Source organism: Ischnura elegans, chromosome 1 (genome assembly GCF_921293095.1).
Source record: "Ischnura elegans chromosome 1, ioIscEleg1.1, whole genome shotgun sequence".
NCBI lineage: Eukaryota > Metazoa > Arthropoda > Insecta > Odonata > Coenagrionidae > Ischnura > Ischnura elegans.
The window spans coordinates 15,335,212-15,353,393 of record NC_060246.1 but is presented as its reverse complement, the minus strand read 5'-3'; the positions used below and the strand labels follow the sequence as shown (position 1 = coordinate 15,353,393).

The 18,182-nt window shown below is 37.8% G+C and overlaps 1 protein-coding gene across 1 annotated transcript in view; it reads left to right on the top strand.

Moving 5' to 3' along the window:
* LOC124154384 (dynein axonemal heavy chain 12-like) overlaps positions 1 to 18,182 on the top strand; it is a 242,984-nt gene that overhangs the window by 181,196 nt on the left and 43,606 nt on the right. Inside the window, exons 48-53 of the mRNA XM_046528076.1 lie at positions 1,315 to 1,531; positions 3,236 to 3,371; positions 6,157 to 6,336; positions 11,592 to 11,809; positions 14,930 to 15,122; positions 15,924 to 16,083. Of these exons, the coding sequence (XP_046384032.1) occupies positions 1,315 to 1,531; positions 3,236 to 3,371; positions 6,157 to 6,336; positions 11,592 to 11,809; positions 14,930 to 15,122; positions 15,924 to 16,083 (1,104 nt within the window). The remainder of the gene's footprint in view (positions 1 to 1,314; positions 1,532 to 3,235; positions 3,372 to 6,156; positions 6,337 to 11,591; positions 11,810 to 14,929; positions 15,123 to 15,923; positions 16,084 to 18,182) is intronic.

Sequence of the window (18,182 nt, the reverse complement as noted above, 5' to 3'; positions counted from 1 at the left end):
TGCACGAGCTGGGGCCTTTTGCTTGATTTCGGAGAGGAGGAAAGCGTCGTAGGAGGAGGGGCAGAGGGCTGATGGATGGAGGGGGTAGCTGATTTTGGGAATTGTGCTACGTAGTTACTATCCCACGGCACTGACGTTCTCCTGGTGGAGAAACCAGGGATTTTCAGATTTTTTACCCGATCATTTTTAGTTCCCCATGTCGAACTCTTTTCACCACTCTAATCCATGAATTTGATGTGGTTCGTCAACTTGCTTAAAACGGCACTGCATGCACTAAACAACTAGAGTTCTCTTCATTTTTCCAGGTCAACTATCAACAGCTAGCGTGCGACAGTGTATGGCACTAAATTCAAAGTATTCGAGATTGTACCTTTAGCATAATTACTCCAGATCTCGAATATGGAATGCTTTCTAGTATTTGAGGTATTCGAGGATACTATTCGCACATCTCTATTTTTTACAAATATCGAGGAAAATAGATAATGTTAAGAAGAAATATGTAGCTGTGAAAAGGTAAGCGGATAGAAGAGAGAAATGGAGAGCTGTGTCAAAACAATCTTAGGATTGTTGCCTCTGATGATGATGATCGTGGAAAACATCAAAGGAGTATGAACTCTTGCATGGATAATCCGCAACAGAGATAAGCCACACCTGGGTAATTGGGAGTCTGCTGTATTGCTTATTTTACGGAGTGATTGTAAAATTTTTTGGGGTATGTCCCCAGTCAGGTCAAAATATACTTACGCTAGATTGAATCAAAGCTTTTATTGGGGCACTTCTTGTATTCCCCTCAAGCTACCTTAGTTTGTCCTAGCCCTGTGCTCTGACTCAGGGCCACAAGAAATTGGCTTTCTACATTGTCCAGATATTGCATTTGAAAATCTTTTTATCTGTACAGGGTCTTATGGCAGCTCATATCTAAACAGCAGATGCGAACAAAAAGTATTGAATTATGCTGGAAATGAATTATGATGAATACCTCCATCATCGTTCATTTTCAGCATTTATTTCATTTTACATCTATTATTCATTATCTTTGAAGGAAGTCTTTCTGAGCTTTTCATATTGCAGTCCCCTTTATTATATGGAGCATGCTCACCATTGTTAATTTAAAAATGTTCTTGCATTATACTTTTCCTTTTAATTTGCTTTTTAATTGAAGGGCTTTATCAAAAGTATTGATCCAATTAGCAGCTCACATGAGTAATCTTTCTCTTACGCTTTTATTTATGAAGAAATGATACAAATTTATTTATATTATGGTATTTATATATAGATACGTCAGAACTAAGACCATGTTTTCATCTACATCAGATTGCGGCTCCTAAAAGGGAGAAGTTTGAAACAGCCGACCGGGAGTATCAAGAGACTAAGAGGGCACTGGAGGAAAAGAGAGCCAAGATCCATGCATTGGAGAGCAAAATCTCGGAGCTGAAGAGTTCCCTGGAGGCAACTGATGAACACAAGAAGAACCTGGAGGCGGCATGCCGATTGAGTATGGAGAGACTTAAACGAGCTGAGCGCCTCCTAGGTGTGTTTGTGTGTGTGTGCACATCTTAGGTGGGAAATGAAATGGCTTGCTATGTGTCTTCCTCCAGTTCTATTTCATTTCTCCTCTAACCCTTTCCTTCTGCTGCTTCTTCTGCTGATCATTTTGATTTCCATTGATCACATTGGTTTGCCATTGTTTTAGTTTGCTTTGGATAATATTATTATAGTACATATGTATATTTTAGTTTACATCTGATGATGTAATTTGTAAGGAGAGCCAGAGTTGAGATGAGGCCATCATATAAGAATATTGTCTCCTTCACGTAAGAGGCATACCAACTCGAGTTTGCCATTGTTTTAATTTGCTTTAGAGAATATTACTATAGTATGTATATTTTAGTTTGCATCTGATGGTGTCATTTGTAAGGAGAGCCAGAGTTGAGATGAGGCCATCATATGAGAATATTGTCTCCTTCAGGTAAGAGGCATACCAACTCGAGTCCTATCTTGGATCTAGGTCAAGCTAGGTTCCTAGCTTGGGACACGATCATCATTATCGTCTCTACTCTTACACAACCTGTCCCTTCAAATAACCATATTACCATAAATACATATATGCTAAATTACTGGCAATTACTTGTACTTCAATAAGAATTTCAATCCTTGAAACGTATTTCAGAGCACATCTTTCTGTATCAAACAATTAAAAAATTAGCTGCTATTTTTTTAGGCTTAATTATGATGCGTAGTTATTTTCCTCATAAGTACCACTAAGACTTTTAAAAAGGTGTACTTTGTATTATTTGAAAAAGTGATTAATTTTCTCAAATCACCCTTCCAAGAGGCAAAATGTGAGGTGATGCCACACACAGACGGACAATTTTTGTGATGTGCGGGTTTTCTACACTAGAAATGTGTTGACCATTCTCAACCATTGAAAAACCATAGAATTCCTTAGATAAAGTTTTAACCCCAGAGATAAAATACTAAGAGCTCAAATCATCATTACATACGTAATTTTCTCTATTACGATTTCTAATTTTCTTATATAACTATGTACTACATACATATGTAATTACAATGTCGTGCTTAGTTGCAGTAATTCATTCTCCATAGGTCTCTGAGATCAGCGTGAATTTTTGCAAAATTTTAAACTTTAGGGCTCGAGGTGCTCTGGTTAACATTATCAGATTTTTAATAATTTCGGATCTGAGATCCTTATGTAAGTAGACAACTTCCTACGCAGGGCAAATTTGATTCCGAAAATGTGTCATTTTTTGGCCCATTTTTATTTGACTGTGAATTAAGGATTAGTCTATTATGTCATAGATCGGAGTATCTGAAGACCCTTGAAATCCTAGAATTATTCTTCAAATTTCAGAGCCAGGAATTTTTTCCATCGATTTGTTAATGCCTGGTCAAATTTAGGAATTACAAAGCATCATGTTGGTCTCTTTAAAGACCATAACAGTAGTACCTTGAGATTTGTCTTGAAAACCTGGAATTATGCTTGAAATTTATGTTATGACTTTTGTGGACTCCATTACAGATTGATCAAATTTGCTGTTGCACTTTCCATGAAAATGTAGAGATTAGAGGAAACAACTGTAGACATAGGCACTTTAGAAAAGATAAAAATGTATTCTCCGATTTTTTCTACGTATTTGTTTCATTTTTGGGAAAGGTCATTGAAATGTCTGTTGACATGCTTTTGCTGCACTTAAAGGTGTGTTCTAATTTGCAGGAGGATTAAGTGGTGAGGAAGGCTATTGGCTGGAAGTCCTGCAAACTCTTGATAGCCAATTAGAGAGTATTTTAGGTGATGTCTTGATGTCATCCGCTTTCATTGCATACCTTTCTCCGTGTGATCAGTCTATCAGGTGCGTTTTTGCAATTTTTGCCTTTTTGCACTGATATTTCATAGTTAAAAATTAGGTATTTGTGTGTGAAAAAATATTCTAAATATTTCAAAAGTTTATTTTTTGGAATGGGAAAATAATTTTTATGTAAAAAATGGAGTTTTTTATTATGATGAAATTTTCTAACTAATGGAACAGATGTACTTGGTGAAATTTTCAGCCTTTATTTTACATAAGATCTTTTTTTTACAACTTACTTGCTGTGTATATTCTTTTGCATGTATGTTGATGGCTGTTGCCAGGCATGGGCATTATAAAATAAGGTCATCTGTTCCTTCCTATAAATGGCCACTGTAGCCACATTGAGTATTGGTGCCTACAGTTGCCATTAGGCACCAGTACTCAATGTCAATGCTTTCCTCTTTGTCTGAGTACACTTGCCGTCTTCACTAAGGCCTGGACTTACAATATGTGAGATATTTTCAATGGTGTACCTCAAAATTAACAAGTATAGTCTGTTTAACTAACAAAACAAGTTTCTTTTGGGATAAATCCCCACAATCATAATTTTATGCCCAATAATTGGTTAGGTAATATAATGATATTAAATAAGGTAATAAAAAATAAAATTTAAGTTGCTAGAAGGTCTCACATGCAATTAAAAAATCATCTATTTAATGTGTTGTTCTTCCCATGTGCGGTTTGAGAAAACTTTTCAGAAAACAAAGAAAAAATGGGAAGTAACCTCAAAAAATCATTATCTTTGCATCATGTAAGAAGACCATAATAAAGATATTGTGGAAGATCGTTAATCCAGAATTCTGAACTTTGGAATATCTATTTAACACAAGGTTTTTTAGAATTTCTCTTGCTTGATGTTTTTGTCGCCCCAGAAAAAGGACGACCAAGTGAGACATTAAAAAGCCTTCTGTGTGCTTATTTTGGCTTCCAATTTCACCAATAGGAGAATCTTATTTCTAGCGTGCATTAAAGGTGATGGTGATTCAATGCGATGGTAACCGGTCACGGTTGAGGGTGTTACTTGTCAGCCGGATCTCGATGGATTCCTTTACCAGTCTTTCCCAGTCTAAAAAAATTCATGATTCAGTCTTTCCCAGAATTTAGTCTAGAGAAAGACTGGTAAAGGAATCCATTGAGATCCGGCTGACAAGTAAAACCCTCAACCTTGACGTTGGGTATTCACTAAGTAATGTATGGAAACTGGCACTTAGGAAAATAAGATTGCCTGCCTCGCGGCCAATCATGTTAGAAATTACAAACAATTGACGACTATATAAGTTGGCAAACTTCATCCTCTCACCATTAGCCCTGAGGATGGAACCCGACTTGTGTTCCGTAATGTTGTCAGAATGGAGGGAGACCACCCGCCTGGAAGCCCAAATAACCTTTTTCGATTATATTTGCTGGGAAAGCATCAGATTTTACTTTGCATCAATATTTGTTGTCTTATTCCTCCATCTTTTCCCACCTATGCCGAACAAATGGAGCCTGGAGGAAGTTGCTTACATGGCAAGATGATCAAAGCGAACTCGGTTTGTTTCTCTGTGGGTTTGAATGAAACATGTTTGGACCTTGATCAACTATGCATTAGCTTAACTCTGCAAAGTGAAAAGTATTTATATTCTACAGAACAGGAGTTAATGAGGAACTTTGTAAGTGCCTCTGGAGTGTGGCAAATTTGTAGGTGTCTTGCTGTTGGAGTCACACATCAAAGAATTCCTGCTAGATTTTTGTATTTTCCCTCACTCATCTTTTTACTGCAGACATGCAGTGATTTTTTCCATTATGAGCGATTGATTTACTGTAGGGATGTGTGAATACTGGAAAATTTGAGTTGAGTCGAGTAGTTGGTACTTGACTCGAGTGATTCAAATAGCATTACGAATGTTAAATTGAGCCTGGTTGTTTCTGTTACAGAGCTGCCAGAGGCCAGTAAGATCAGAAATCTGCCAACAGGGGGTGCTATGATTAAACTCCTGTAACAATATCATTTTTAAAGTTGATAAGTCATTCTAATGCCTTGGCTTGGGAGTTTCAGCTTGCTGTGTACTTAGCAGTCACCCAATATCGTAGTTTAACCCAGAATACCATCGAGTATAGCTCATATCTTCAGTATATTTGAAGTCAAATCAAATAAGTGAAAAATGAGGTGGTCACTGGTGATTTAGGAAATACTTAGCTCTGTGTGATCAACTTTTAACACAGAAAGTGTCTCGTGCTAGGACCAGTAGGGGCAGAAGACAATTACGTGAAGGCAAACCACATGGCTTGTGAGTAGGAGGTCGTGGTGCTGCATTAGTGGAAGAATGCCCGATAAAGATGCTCTACCCAATACATTCAACCTACGCTTGCTAAAATTTCATGTGAATATTCTTGTTGATGAGCAGAAATTCAAAGATTTGGATAATCATATTCATGAACCATCTTGAAAAAATGCTAAATTGGATAAAAAATCTTGTGCAGTGTAAATTCTTTCATCCTTGAATGGAGATAAACTCAAAATGATAACAAACAAAAAAGATAATTTTTACTGTTTCAATGGGGAATGAATAAGGGCATCAAAATGTAGACGTTGATGCAGAAAAATGTTTAATGCAAAGATGTCTCATCCGGAAGCAATTGTATTCATTTAATGGAAATTATATTCTTCAAGGTGAAGTCGGAGGGTTGAAATAATTGGTTTTTGTTCCTTACTATAAATTTTGCTAATTTTTATAATCTTATGTATGTATGTATATTTAAAATCATTCTTAGAGTCTCAAATTGTTTAATCTGTTTTTTACAGGACTGGGTGCATTGCCTACTGGAAAAGACTATTCAAAGAGAAAAATATTCCTTTATCTAAGGATTACTTGTTTCACAACATTATGGAAGATGAAGTGAACATTCAAGAGTGGCTTAATATGGGCTTGCCCAAAGATCTTCATTCAGTTGAAAATGCTGTCATCACCAGGAATTCTAGGAGGTGTGTGTTTATCATTCATTATACCAGAAAGTAAATATCAAGCAATTATCCCCATGATATCTCTCAGCCACAGCCAAAAATGCCTAAGAATGGCCTTGTGGCCCTTTTAACATTTTATTAATGCTAATAATAACCATGGTGTAGGTAGTGTGGTTACGTTTCAAATAAACCTGCATGAGATTCCTTCAGGCTTCTCGTGCCTTTGATAAAGACCTGTCCAATTGTTTGGAATCACTTACGAAAATTTTTTCAGGTTGTCATAAATATATATTTTGAAAAAAATTTCATGAGTCGAGCACAATGTGAATAAGTTACCTGTACCATAAGTTGTTTTCTCTTCCAAATTATATCAGCAGTATATGTACTTGCATATCCTACATTTCAGCAACCCATATAACAATTTATAACACCAATGATGACAAAGGTTTGGGCCTCCAGGTAATCCAAAGCAATTTAAGAATTGAAATAATACCTATTAAAAGACCAATCAATTCATGGACAACTAAACTTAGCTTCTTAGGTAATTAGTGACATGCTACACTAAGTTAACGAGTTGTTCATTTTTGATGTTCTATAATATATGTAACAAAATAAAAATTACACTGACTGCTTTTAAAATTCAATTGGTATTAATCAAAATCACACCTTATTTCCAGAATGAATATAGTGGAACTTCGATCTATTGGTTTTCAGGGTGATGGATGAACAAATGAATTAAAAATGATCAATGTGGGAATGTTTGGCTAGGTTGCCTATGTCCCAGGAAATGCTGGATTTTGGTGCGTAATTATGATATTCATTTAAGGATTCAAACAAGATTTTAGCTCATTACAGGAGTATAGTACTTTGTCGAAACACTTAGGTCAGGTTAGATTGGTTGTGAGATAGATCACTAAGGCCAAAAATATTCTATTACCGTATTTGACGGCATATAAGACGCACTGGCATATAAGACGCACCCTTATTTAGAAGGCCACACACAAGGAAAAAAGTTTCAATTGTCCGCGCGACAGCGTGGTACCACAATAACTTAAAATGTGGTTTCTTTTAGTTCTCACGTTTCGTAAAAGCCAAATAAACAATCATTGAATGCAATTACCAAACATATTTTTATTAAGGATAATTAACAAACGGCAAGCTATTTTGAACATGATATGTAAATTTCAATAATGAATAAATGAGTGAACGGCAAGCAATCAAACATAATACAAAATAAAGCAGAAACAATAAAAAACACAGATTCAAGGAAAACGTTGCCTATCATGAAATTATACTTTAACCACTTTCAAAACCATAAAAATCCTTTTCACTATCATCATCATCGAAAGCGAGAATATCGTCGTCACTACTGTTTCCGTCATCACTAGTATCACCTTCTTCGAATAATGCATCGTCTTCTGTTCCGTCAAGAGCATTACTGATTCCGCACTTCTTAAAGGACTTATCAATTATTTCAGCCTTTACGTCCTCCCAAGATCTTTTTACCCACTCGCACACTTGTGAAATAGAGGGCCGCTTCATTCTACCTGAGGGTGTGAGGGCGTGATGTGCCTCTCCTATCCACTTGTTCCATTGTTCTCGCACTTTTTCCTTAAATGGCTTATTCACCGATACATCTAAAGGCTGCAATTGGCTAGTCAGTCCACCAGGAATGACAGCTACCTGGGTTTTTAATTCTCTCGCTTTATTCTTTATGGTTTCAGTTCTATGGGTGCTAAACTGATCCAAAACCAAAAGAGAGGGTTTTCTTAAAGAGTCCACCAGGTTGCCTCGCCCATGCCTTCTGTAACCACAGTTTCATTCCAGCTTCGTCCATCCAGCCTTTCGGATGAACATGAACAATTACACCAGTTGGAAGTTTTTCTTTCGGATGAGTTTTTCTTTAGAATGTGAAAAACGGCGGTAGTTTTGTGCCATCAGCACAACATGTTAGAACTACCGTGTATCGGGTTTTTTCATGACCTGTGGTTTTTATGGTTATTGATTTAGACCCTTTAATACTCACAGTCTTGTTGGATGGTACATCAAATGTGAGTGGAATTTCATCCATATTTCCTATTTGACCGAGCTCAAAAGAAGTTTTCTTGCGTGCATTTATAACAAACCTATGAAATGCTAGTATTTTGTCTTCATAATCTGCCGGCATTTTCTGTGCAGTAGTTGTTTTTGTGCACATTGATAAGCCTTGCCTTTTCATCAACCTGTAGCACCAGCCCTCAGACCCTGAAAAGTTCTGATTCCCATGTTTTTCTGCAAATCCTTTGGCCTCATTGATTATCATTTTGGTTTAAACACTTGTCCCAGAATTCCTCTTATCTATCACCCACATTTTTACAGCATTTTCAAGTTCAGGCCAAGATGGAGCTGGGCATCGAAGGTTATGTTTTTGTTTTTTAGCAGTCTTCAGTTGATCTTCCTGCAGTCGCCAAGTACGTATCATTTTTTCGGTAGGTGGTGGACCGAAATGCCTTGCTGCTGCTCTGTTTCCATGCACTTTGGCGTAGTTTAACACTTCTAGTTTATACTGAATTGTATAGCTTAATCTCTTGTTTCCTGTAGTCATATTTTCCAGGGTATTATTTTAAACAAACAGTTTTAAGCACCGATACCGACACGTTTATACAGAGTAGCACCGATACCGACACGTGTGTTGGGCGTCATACGTTGAACGAGTAGTACAATGTTGTACTAGTATGTGCTACTCCCCGCTTCTCCGCACCGAGGGCGGAGCAAGCGCTACTAGTTTCGTTAACTTTTTGATGGGAATGGTGCGGTGTCGGAAGGAAACCACTCCAGTTCTCTCTTTTGAGCTATATTTTTGTTGGCAAAAATTTAGTTAAACCTGATAAAATAATTATGGCAGATGTAGAAAAAGTTGTGTGTGTCTAGACCTTTATCCGGGCTAAAAATATCATTCAGTATTGAAAGTTAACCTGTGTCCTTCACGTATAAGACGCAGGTAACTTTTTTGAGACCAAATTGAGGAAAAAAAGTGCGTCTTATATGCTGTCAAATACGGTATTTGAAATGTTCCTTTCTAATGAATATATTTGTAATATAATTGAGGTAATGTGCAAAGCGTGAACCATGTTGTTTTAATCATCAGAGGCACACCCACCTGATCCTCAGCTTCATCTCGGCGATATCACAGGTAGCTCGCTCCACCCCCACTCCTACCGTCATGTGCTAGCGGACAACCCGAGGCATTCTGCAATACTCACGTGCCTCTAGCATGGATTCTTTTCTTCCCCTTCAATTATTTTCAGTCCATCTTTTAACCCTTTGCGGACCAAATAAATTTCCACTGTCTGTAATATTATGCGATAGGTTCCATCAAAGAGTTTATTATTTAATAATTATCCATGTGTGACATTTCTGAAACAGTTCCCTTGTATAATCCCCTTAAATAACCATGTGATGCTGAGCTAAACTTGACGTTGGACCTGATGAGGCCTGGCGACGTTGGACTGCAAAGGGTAAAAGTTCTCACTTGCTTCTGTGGAAGGGCTATGGTCCAAAGACGAATAAAAATAAAACTAATAAAAATGAAACCTGACTTATTAAACCCACACGGAAAGCACTCGCTGGTTTCACCACCAAGGAAAGTCAAACCACCTGGGAAAGTACGGAACCACTCGTACGAGATGAAGCTTGCCACTAATGCTATCGCGTACAGCATACGCATAGCATACTGCAGAGGGTTAAGCATGACCATGTGACTGCACCATGAAATTTTTTGTCCTAAAGAGAAGGCAACTTACCCACTCATTTATAAATAGCGTAGCGCCAAATGAGCACATAAATTTGAATTGCTAGTAGGGAGAAACAAAATATCCTGAGAAGATATCGCTTTGTCAGTAACTCTGACAAGTGAGACTTACAGTATAACTCTTAAATAGTTACCTGATGCCCTGTTTTCGGAAAAAAATTCTGCAACAACTGCCCAGAAGCTCTGCTGTGGGTATATCGAGTTTTGCGAGAAATCACCATCATATGTTTCCAATTACACATTTACTTGTTTAAAAATGCTTAAATAATGTTAAATATACATCGTGTATAGTCTCATTCTTTTTTTAATAACGTGCACATTACTAATACTTCAATCTAATTAAAGTATAATAACAATTGCCAAAAATTATTGTTAGACACCTTTTGGGCTAATAGGTGATTCATGCAGCTGTTGACTTCCAGAAATTGGGAACTTTGAAGCAGGTTGGCTGAAAAAGTTCAGTGGGCGAGAATGGGAGAGGCGTGAGACACGTTTCCATTGTTCTCGAGTAACTTGATATTTTCCTTCGCTAAGCTAAGCTAAGGTCTTCGTATTACGATCCCTGCGCAAGCTGGGACCTTTCGTTTGAATTTGGAGAAGAGGAAAGCATCAGTGCTGAATGGAGGGGGGTAGTGTATCTTGGGAAATGTGCTAATGTTACTCTTCCGCGGCACTGAGCTTCTTTATATGGTAGTTCAATCTCCTGGCAAAGATTCAAACATTCTAACTATATGCCTGTCATTATTAGCCATAAATAACTCGTTGTAAACACTGCGTCTCATTTTCATCAAACGATGGATGCGGGAAATTTATGCAATGGGACTGTGATCTTCAAACGATCGATGCAGGAAAACAATAGTTTGAGGAATGATAGATGCTGGAAAAAATTACATTCTCTGTATGGAACTTTATTTGGGACCAGGAATGGCGAATGATGAATGCGGGAAAACGATCAATGTGGGAACGATAGATCGGGGTTCCACTGTACTTACCCGCCATAGGTTAGAAGTTATGAATTCAAATACCCATATGAGTGGTTCAAATGATAATTGTTGATTTTTGTGGGCATTTGGTATGAACATGGCCCTTATATACTGGTTGCTAATCTCCGGCTCTGGAGTGTTGCAGCGACGGATGCTTTTACCCCTCAAACCCCTCACACGCCTCCCCTCAAACACCACTCTAGGTGCAGTCGCGCTGTCACTAGGGGAAATATGGAACTAACTGCACCTGTCGGCGGTGGTATATGCTTTCGACAGTGCAGTTAGTTCCATATTTCCCCTAGTGACACCGTGACTGCACCCAGAGTTGTGTTTGAGGGGAGGCATGTGAGGGGTTTGAGGGTTAAAAGCGTCCGTCGAGGCAACACTCCAGAGCGGGAATATGTCTGGAGATTAGCAACCAGTAAGTTTATAAGGACCATGGCTATGAATAACATTTAGTTTCATTCAATTGTTTTCATTTATGCCGCTTAATTTTTTTAAAGGTTTTGCCTCATCATAGACCCTCAGTTCTTGGCCACATTTTGGATAAAGAATTGGGAAGGTAAAAATTCCTTGAATGTTTTGAAAGTACAAGATCCAAACGCACTCTCAACTATTGCGACAAGTATTACTCAAGGAGCACCTGTGCTTTTGGAAAATTTTTGTGGGACCGTTGACCCAGCCTTCCTTCCATTGATCAAGAGGGAATATGTGGAGAATGGTATGATGTTTTTTTTTTTTCGCAACTATCTGTTGCCCTTTTGAAATATTATTTATCAATGCTGAAGATTATTCTCTCGATACTATTTACCGTATTTGCACGAATCTAAGACGACCCCCCCTTTTTGGGAACTCCACTAGGGAAAAAAAATTATTTTGAAAAATAATTTATTACACAAATACTGGTGCCTATACATTTATTCTGTTAGCATTTTTTATTTATTATTGTTGTTGTTTTTTTACGTTCATTATCTTTTTTTAATCTTCTGATTGCTGTTTGCTTTGAATATCTGCGACGAGAGTTTTGAAGTTGCGACTCCAATAAATATAGTAAATTTCTATATTATTTCATTTATCTCGGCACCAAAATATTGAGGAAATAATATTGATGATAGACGTAGCAGAATGCTGCTCCTGTTTCCCACAGTTGCGAGCACTGCCACAATAGTCCATCATCACCTTTACATTATTGCTTGCCACGAAGCATCGCCATCGTGTCACCATGGCGATGCAAGATTGCTTGACATGATGCAACTCGTGATTGCTTGATGCGCTCGGCGAAATGATGATACCCTACTTTAACCCGAAAGTCATGCTAATCACCTTGTTACCACCAAGATGCAGCTGAGAGCTTGGAGAGGATACGAAAGTCAGTAGTCAGCGAAATATTATATACACCCTGCCACCACGGTCATCGTGAGAGAGAGCTGCAGACGGGACAGTCATATTCACTACCCCAGTCATTATTGGGTGATTAATACAAGAGGCCCAAGGTATTTCTTGTTGTTTTATTCCAAAGTGGCCAAAAACCAATACTCTCATCAAAAGCAATAAATGATAAAATACTTAAGGATTAAGGTTATCAACATTTATGCACTTCAACAGAAAAATAGGAAATGCAAACATATTAAGTTGCATTGACAAGTTCTTACTACAATGTAACGATATGGCTTCGTCAACCAAAAATTTTGTAAGAAGATACATTCTTTCACTTGGTGACTTACCTAATTTACATGCTCAAAATATTTCATGAAGAATCATTTTAGTTACTGTCACTATCATATTCATTTCCAGTTGAATCTTTATCACTGCTCTGCCAAAGTTCATCGTCCTCACTTCCTTCCATTAGATTAGAAATACCGCATTTCTTAAATGCTTTTATAATTATTTCCTCTTTCACTCCTTTCCATGCAGCTAAAATCCAATGCACCAACTGAGATACACTAGCCCTCTTTACGCATCCAGATGGCATCAGCTCCCATTCTTCAGATGCCAACCAATCTGTAGAAAACCTTTTCAATTGATCTTATTAACGCAAACGTCCAAAGGCTGCAGCTGGGATGTCATGCCTCCTGGAGTCACGGCCAAGTCACCATCTGCTTCTTTCATAGCATCCTTCACGCCCGGAGTGATGGGCCCTTGATAAGAATCCAGAACAAGTAGAGACTTTAATTTAAGGGGGTGTCCAGGCCTTCGGAACCATAACAATTTCAGGCATTCTACTACCATTTCACTCGTCATCCACCCTTTCTCATTTGCTCTTACAATCACTCCTGAAGGAAAATTCTCACCCATGGGCACATTCTTACGTTTGAGAACTATGCATGGTGGCAGTTTAAACCCATCAGCGGTGCAGCACAACATCACTGTTAGTCTTTGTTTTTCAGCACTGGCAGAAAGTATCTTCACTTACTTATCCCCTTTCTTTGCCACCGTATATGCACTAGGCATATCAAAATAAACTATCGTCAGCATTACTTATTTGGCTTTTTCTTGTCATTTTCTTATCACAAAACGCTGTAATTCAACCAGCTTCTCTTCAAAATTCGGTGCGAGATTTTGACAAATCGAAGTTTGCTGACGAAGAGAAAATGCCATGAACCTTTGCATCCAAGATCGACTAGCTCCAAATTCAGTCTACAGAATTCCCAAAGTCTGAGCTAATTCTTTTGCTTTCACTTGAATAATTTTGCTTGAAACTGGTAGTCCTTTAGCCCGCTGGGAAATTACAAAGTCACTAAGTTTTGTTTCCAATTCTTCGTACCTTCCTTTTTAAGGTCCAGAAAATGCTCTACTTGTTGCTACACACAAGAAAATCTGAATCGAATCATATCTCCAGCATCTAACATTACATTCCGAAACACCAAATACTCTTCCAGCTGCAGAATTGGAAATTTTCTCTGCAAATAATATGATTTCTTTTGAAAGCAGCAGTGTAATGACTTCTTTTCTCTGCCATTGTAATACTTTCAAAGGCACGGGACAACAATGGAATTGATCTCAATAATCAGACGCATTTATGTTGCTTTGTTACCGTTGCTTTGAGAAAAATGCAACAACTTTGTAGCAGTTTATTCCCCGATGGCATTGAGGCTTTAACGTTACAATTTAGGTAAATTGTAACCAATCACACGAAGATTTTGTGAGTTGATCAAGCTTTAACTTGAATATAGCCGAACCCAGGGAAAAGGAGGCAATCTTGCGGACATGGTGGAAGTGCACTCGGCAACTGAGCAGCACACACCAAATCTTTGCCTGCTCCCAAAAAATTGTAAATGTTTTTTTTACTTAAAATGCAAAAATACATAAGCTAAATTATTGTTCCGCTATTTTTGACCTTGGTTTTCCGTTGTATAGGTATCAGGTGGCAAACTCAGGTATCCATAATTTTTTCCGACGTAACTTATGCAACCCGATTGACATTGGGAATTTTGCATCCGATTGTAAAGACGAGCCCACTTTTCTGCAGGAGTTGTGAGGGACAAAAACCTCGTCTTAGATTCATGCAAATGCGGTATGTAAGGAGTGAGTGGGGGTGGGTATAGGAACTTGTGAATGGGGTAGGCCTATGGGGGTGTGGGGGATATTCAAATTTCCAACTGGATGAAAACATATTTCATAACTTAAAAAAGCGTTATGATCCTAATTGAGATATTTTGGATTTGAGTACCCAAGAAATTGTTGTAGGTGTGGAATCATTATAAGCCCATTGCAATTGTTGAGGCCTCATGGAACTGCCCCTTGGAGAGAGGAAATGTGCATGCCTCATTGATATCATTTGAATGGAAATCAAAAGCTTACGTGTAGCTCATTGTAATGTATTGATTTTTCTCAATTTCAGGGGGTCGTTTATTCATTGTTCTAGAATCTAAAACACTGTGTATTCATAAAAACTTCCGCTTGTACGTTACTAGTAGCATCAGTGAGCCTGAGTTCGTGCCTGATGTGTATGCGATGTTTACCATCGTCAACTTTTCAGTTTCCAAAGAAGGCTTGGAAGATCAGCTACTTAGTGTTGCTGTTGACATTATAAAGTGAGTGAAACCTTATCCCAATGCATGGAAAAATGAATTTATTCTGACAGTTTTGTGCATGTGTAGGAAGTAATGGCCAAATTCTTGCCTGCTTTCTCAGAGCTCTGATGACTCAAGAAAAAGTATCAGGTGACCTAGAAAATTTGGCAATGGCTGTAGTAACCTTGTGTAATTGTCTGATATTAGCTGGTAATTACTGCAATTGGTGTGAAGACCTCTTCTTGTGTACAAATGGGCATGTTCATGTACTGGCCAGTTTTTAATTATTCCTGCCCTCTCACGAACATAGGCTAACAAGAAACTTGCCCCTGGCTAGGGCATCATGGGCACAGGGTTTTGAGTTTTCCTTTTTGTGGTAGCTGTAATATTAGAGCAGTAGGTCTTCAGTCGCCTGCCATGAACTTGGTGAACGCTGGAGCCTGTAGAAAATGGTGAATTGTCTAACCTAAATCCCTACTCTCCCACATTTAGGCCAGCTACCAAAACCTTGAGTTCGGTGATCAATAGCCATCATTACCCTATTTTTTCACAATGGTTAGGTAGAGATTGGTGAGAAAATATTCTTTATTAAAGATAGCAGCACTTCTCTTAGCTAGGGGGTTGCACATAAATCTTTAAGCTTCCTTCAAGATATGCTGGGTTGAAAAAGTTTTTACCATTACCTTTCTTTTTGTCTTGCTTCAGCATGAATTAATTTATTAAATTATAACATATGGATTTGCTACAGGTAAAGAAGCAATGGTTGATGGTCTCAAGTACTTCTTTAATAAATTTTAACCTCTCTTTTGTTTTTATTCAAAGACCCCAAGTGCAACAGGATTGGATGCTCGTGAATTCCATGATGGATAAAAATAGAAAGCAAGTTTTGAAAGTTAGGAATGATATCTTGAACATTTTATCTTCTGTGAGTGGGAACATTCTGGACAGTGAACCTGCAGTAGCTGCCCTTGATTCTTCAAAGGTAATGAGTTCAGCGGTTATATTTGTCACAATGCAGTAAATTAGTGTATTCAGTCCCTGATCATAATCTATGTGGCTATCCTTATTGAAATTATACTGTCCTAGTGTGGGACATGAGTGTGTGGAACTGAAATTGACTTCTGTTTGACTTTTGAAGTAGTCCATGAAGGTAATGTGGAACAAATTTCCTATCATAAAATTTTAATCCTCCTATATGGACTGGTGAAGAATTGACGTACAGTGGAACCCCAATCTATTGTTCCTGCATTGATCGTTTTCCCAAATTCATGGTTTGCTGTTTCTGGTCCCAAATAAAGTTCCATAAAGACAATGTAATTTTTTCCTGCATCTATCGTTCCCGGAAGTATCGTTTTCCCGCATTGATCATTTGAAGATCGTGGTCCCGACGCATACTTTTCTTGCATCCATTGTTTGACGAAAATGAGACGAAATATATATATTGTGTCATTTATGGCTAATGGCGACAGGGACAGAGTTTGAATCTTCTTCCAGAGAGGGAACTACCATAGGAATAAGCTCAGTGCCATAGGATAGTAACACAAACATTTGTGCATCTCCCAAAATCTGCTATTCCCCTCCCATTTAGCACTCGGCCCCCCTTGGACGTTTTCTTCTCCGAAATCAAATATGTATAAGGTCCCAGCTTGTGCAGGGATCATATTACAAAGACCATAAATCATTAGCATCTAAAGAAAACATCAAGTTACACGAGAACAATAGAAACTTGTTTAACGCCTCCCCTATTCTTGTCCACTGCGCTAATTCAGCCTACTGGCAGCTTCAAAGTTCCCCATTTCTGGAAGTTGACTGCTTCATGAGTCACCTATTAGCCCAAAAGGTGTCAAGCAATGATTTTCAGCAATTGATATTTTTATTTATTTAGGGATGGATCCATAATGATCCGTAATGTGCACGGAATTCATAAAAGAATGAGACCAAACATGACGTATTTCAGACTCAATTTAAGCATGTTCCCATTAATGCCCAGACGTATCTTTAGATACGTCACACTTTAAAAATTCCTAAATACTCTGTGGTTTGTTGTTAATGCGATTTCTTTACGTAATATGACAGAATAAAGTCTTCAAATGGTGTACAAGTGATTTAGATTATTTAAGCCAATATTAGCAATTGTTATGCTTACTTACACATGACTGGTCATGAACTACTCAGAAATCGCTATGCTATGGTCATGTGAAAATTAAATTTTCACATAAACCATTGAGTTATCTGAATCCAGTTTTGACCTGTTTTATTTTAAATGTATAAGGAATATTATCTTTTTAAAGAGATTCATTTTTCTTTCAAGCTCATAACAAAACTAATCAATAAAGTTTTGACGTATCTAAAGATACGTCTGGGCACTTGTGGCACCAAAAAGTCAAGTTTTGACTTATAGGTATGTTTCATTCTATTTATTGATTGATGAACAAGTAAAAATTTTATAAACCTAATTATGTGATAGATCGAAGACAGTTTTATATTCCTGCCATTTCATGAAGCATAATATTGAACAATTAGGTAAATACAGCAAAATAGGAATTTTCTCAGAATTGTTGTTTATCCTCATTTGAATTGTGATAAAGTACCTTCATTGGAAGCAGAAAATGAGTCAGTATTGGATTTCTGGAAATGCAAATACTCGCAATATCAAGTTGCCTATCCTGGCAAAGTTGCGGATACAGAAAAGAATTCAAGGGGGGCACAAAAGATATCTTGAGCTATCTTTACTTGTATCGTAATGAAAAATAATCAAGTCACGTGCAAAGTTTAGGAAAGTTTTATTTAAAATGATTATAAACAAGGCATTATTATTATTATATATATTATATAATTATTATATATACAAGGCAATGCCATCTTATGATATGAAAGAGTTACAATTGTGGTTCTGCCCTGTTAGGCAATGCGGGCGGCCACGTAAGAGGGGGGCGCGCTCCCCCTTCGCCCCCCATATATATCTGCCACTGTCATGGCATTACTTGTATTCTGTATCGCCGACGGTGGAATGGATTGATTACTTTGTTTCTCGTTCAACTTTCCCCTGGCAATAATATCCTATTTGCAAGCCGGAAATCA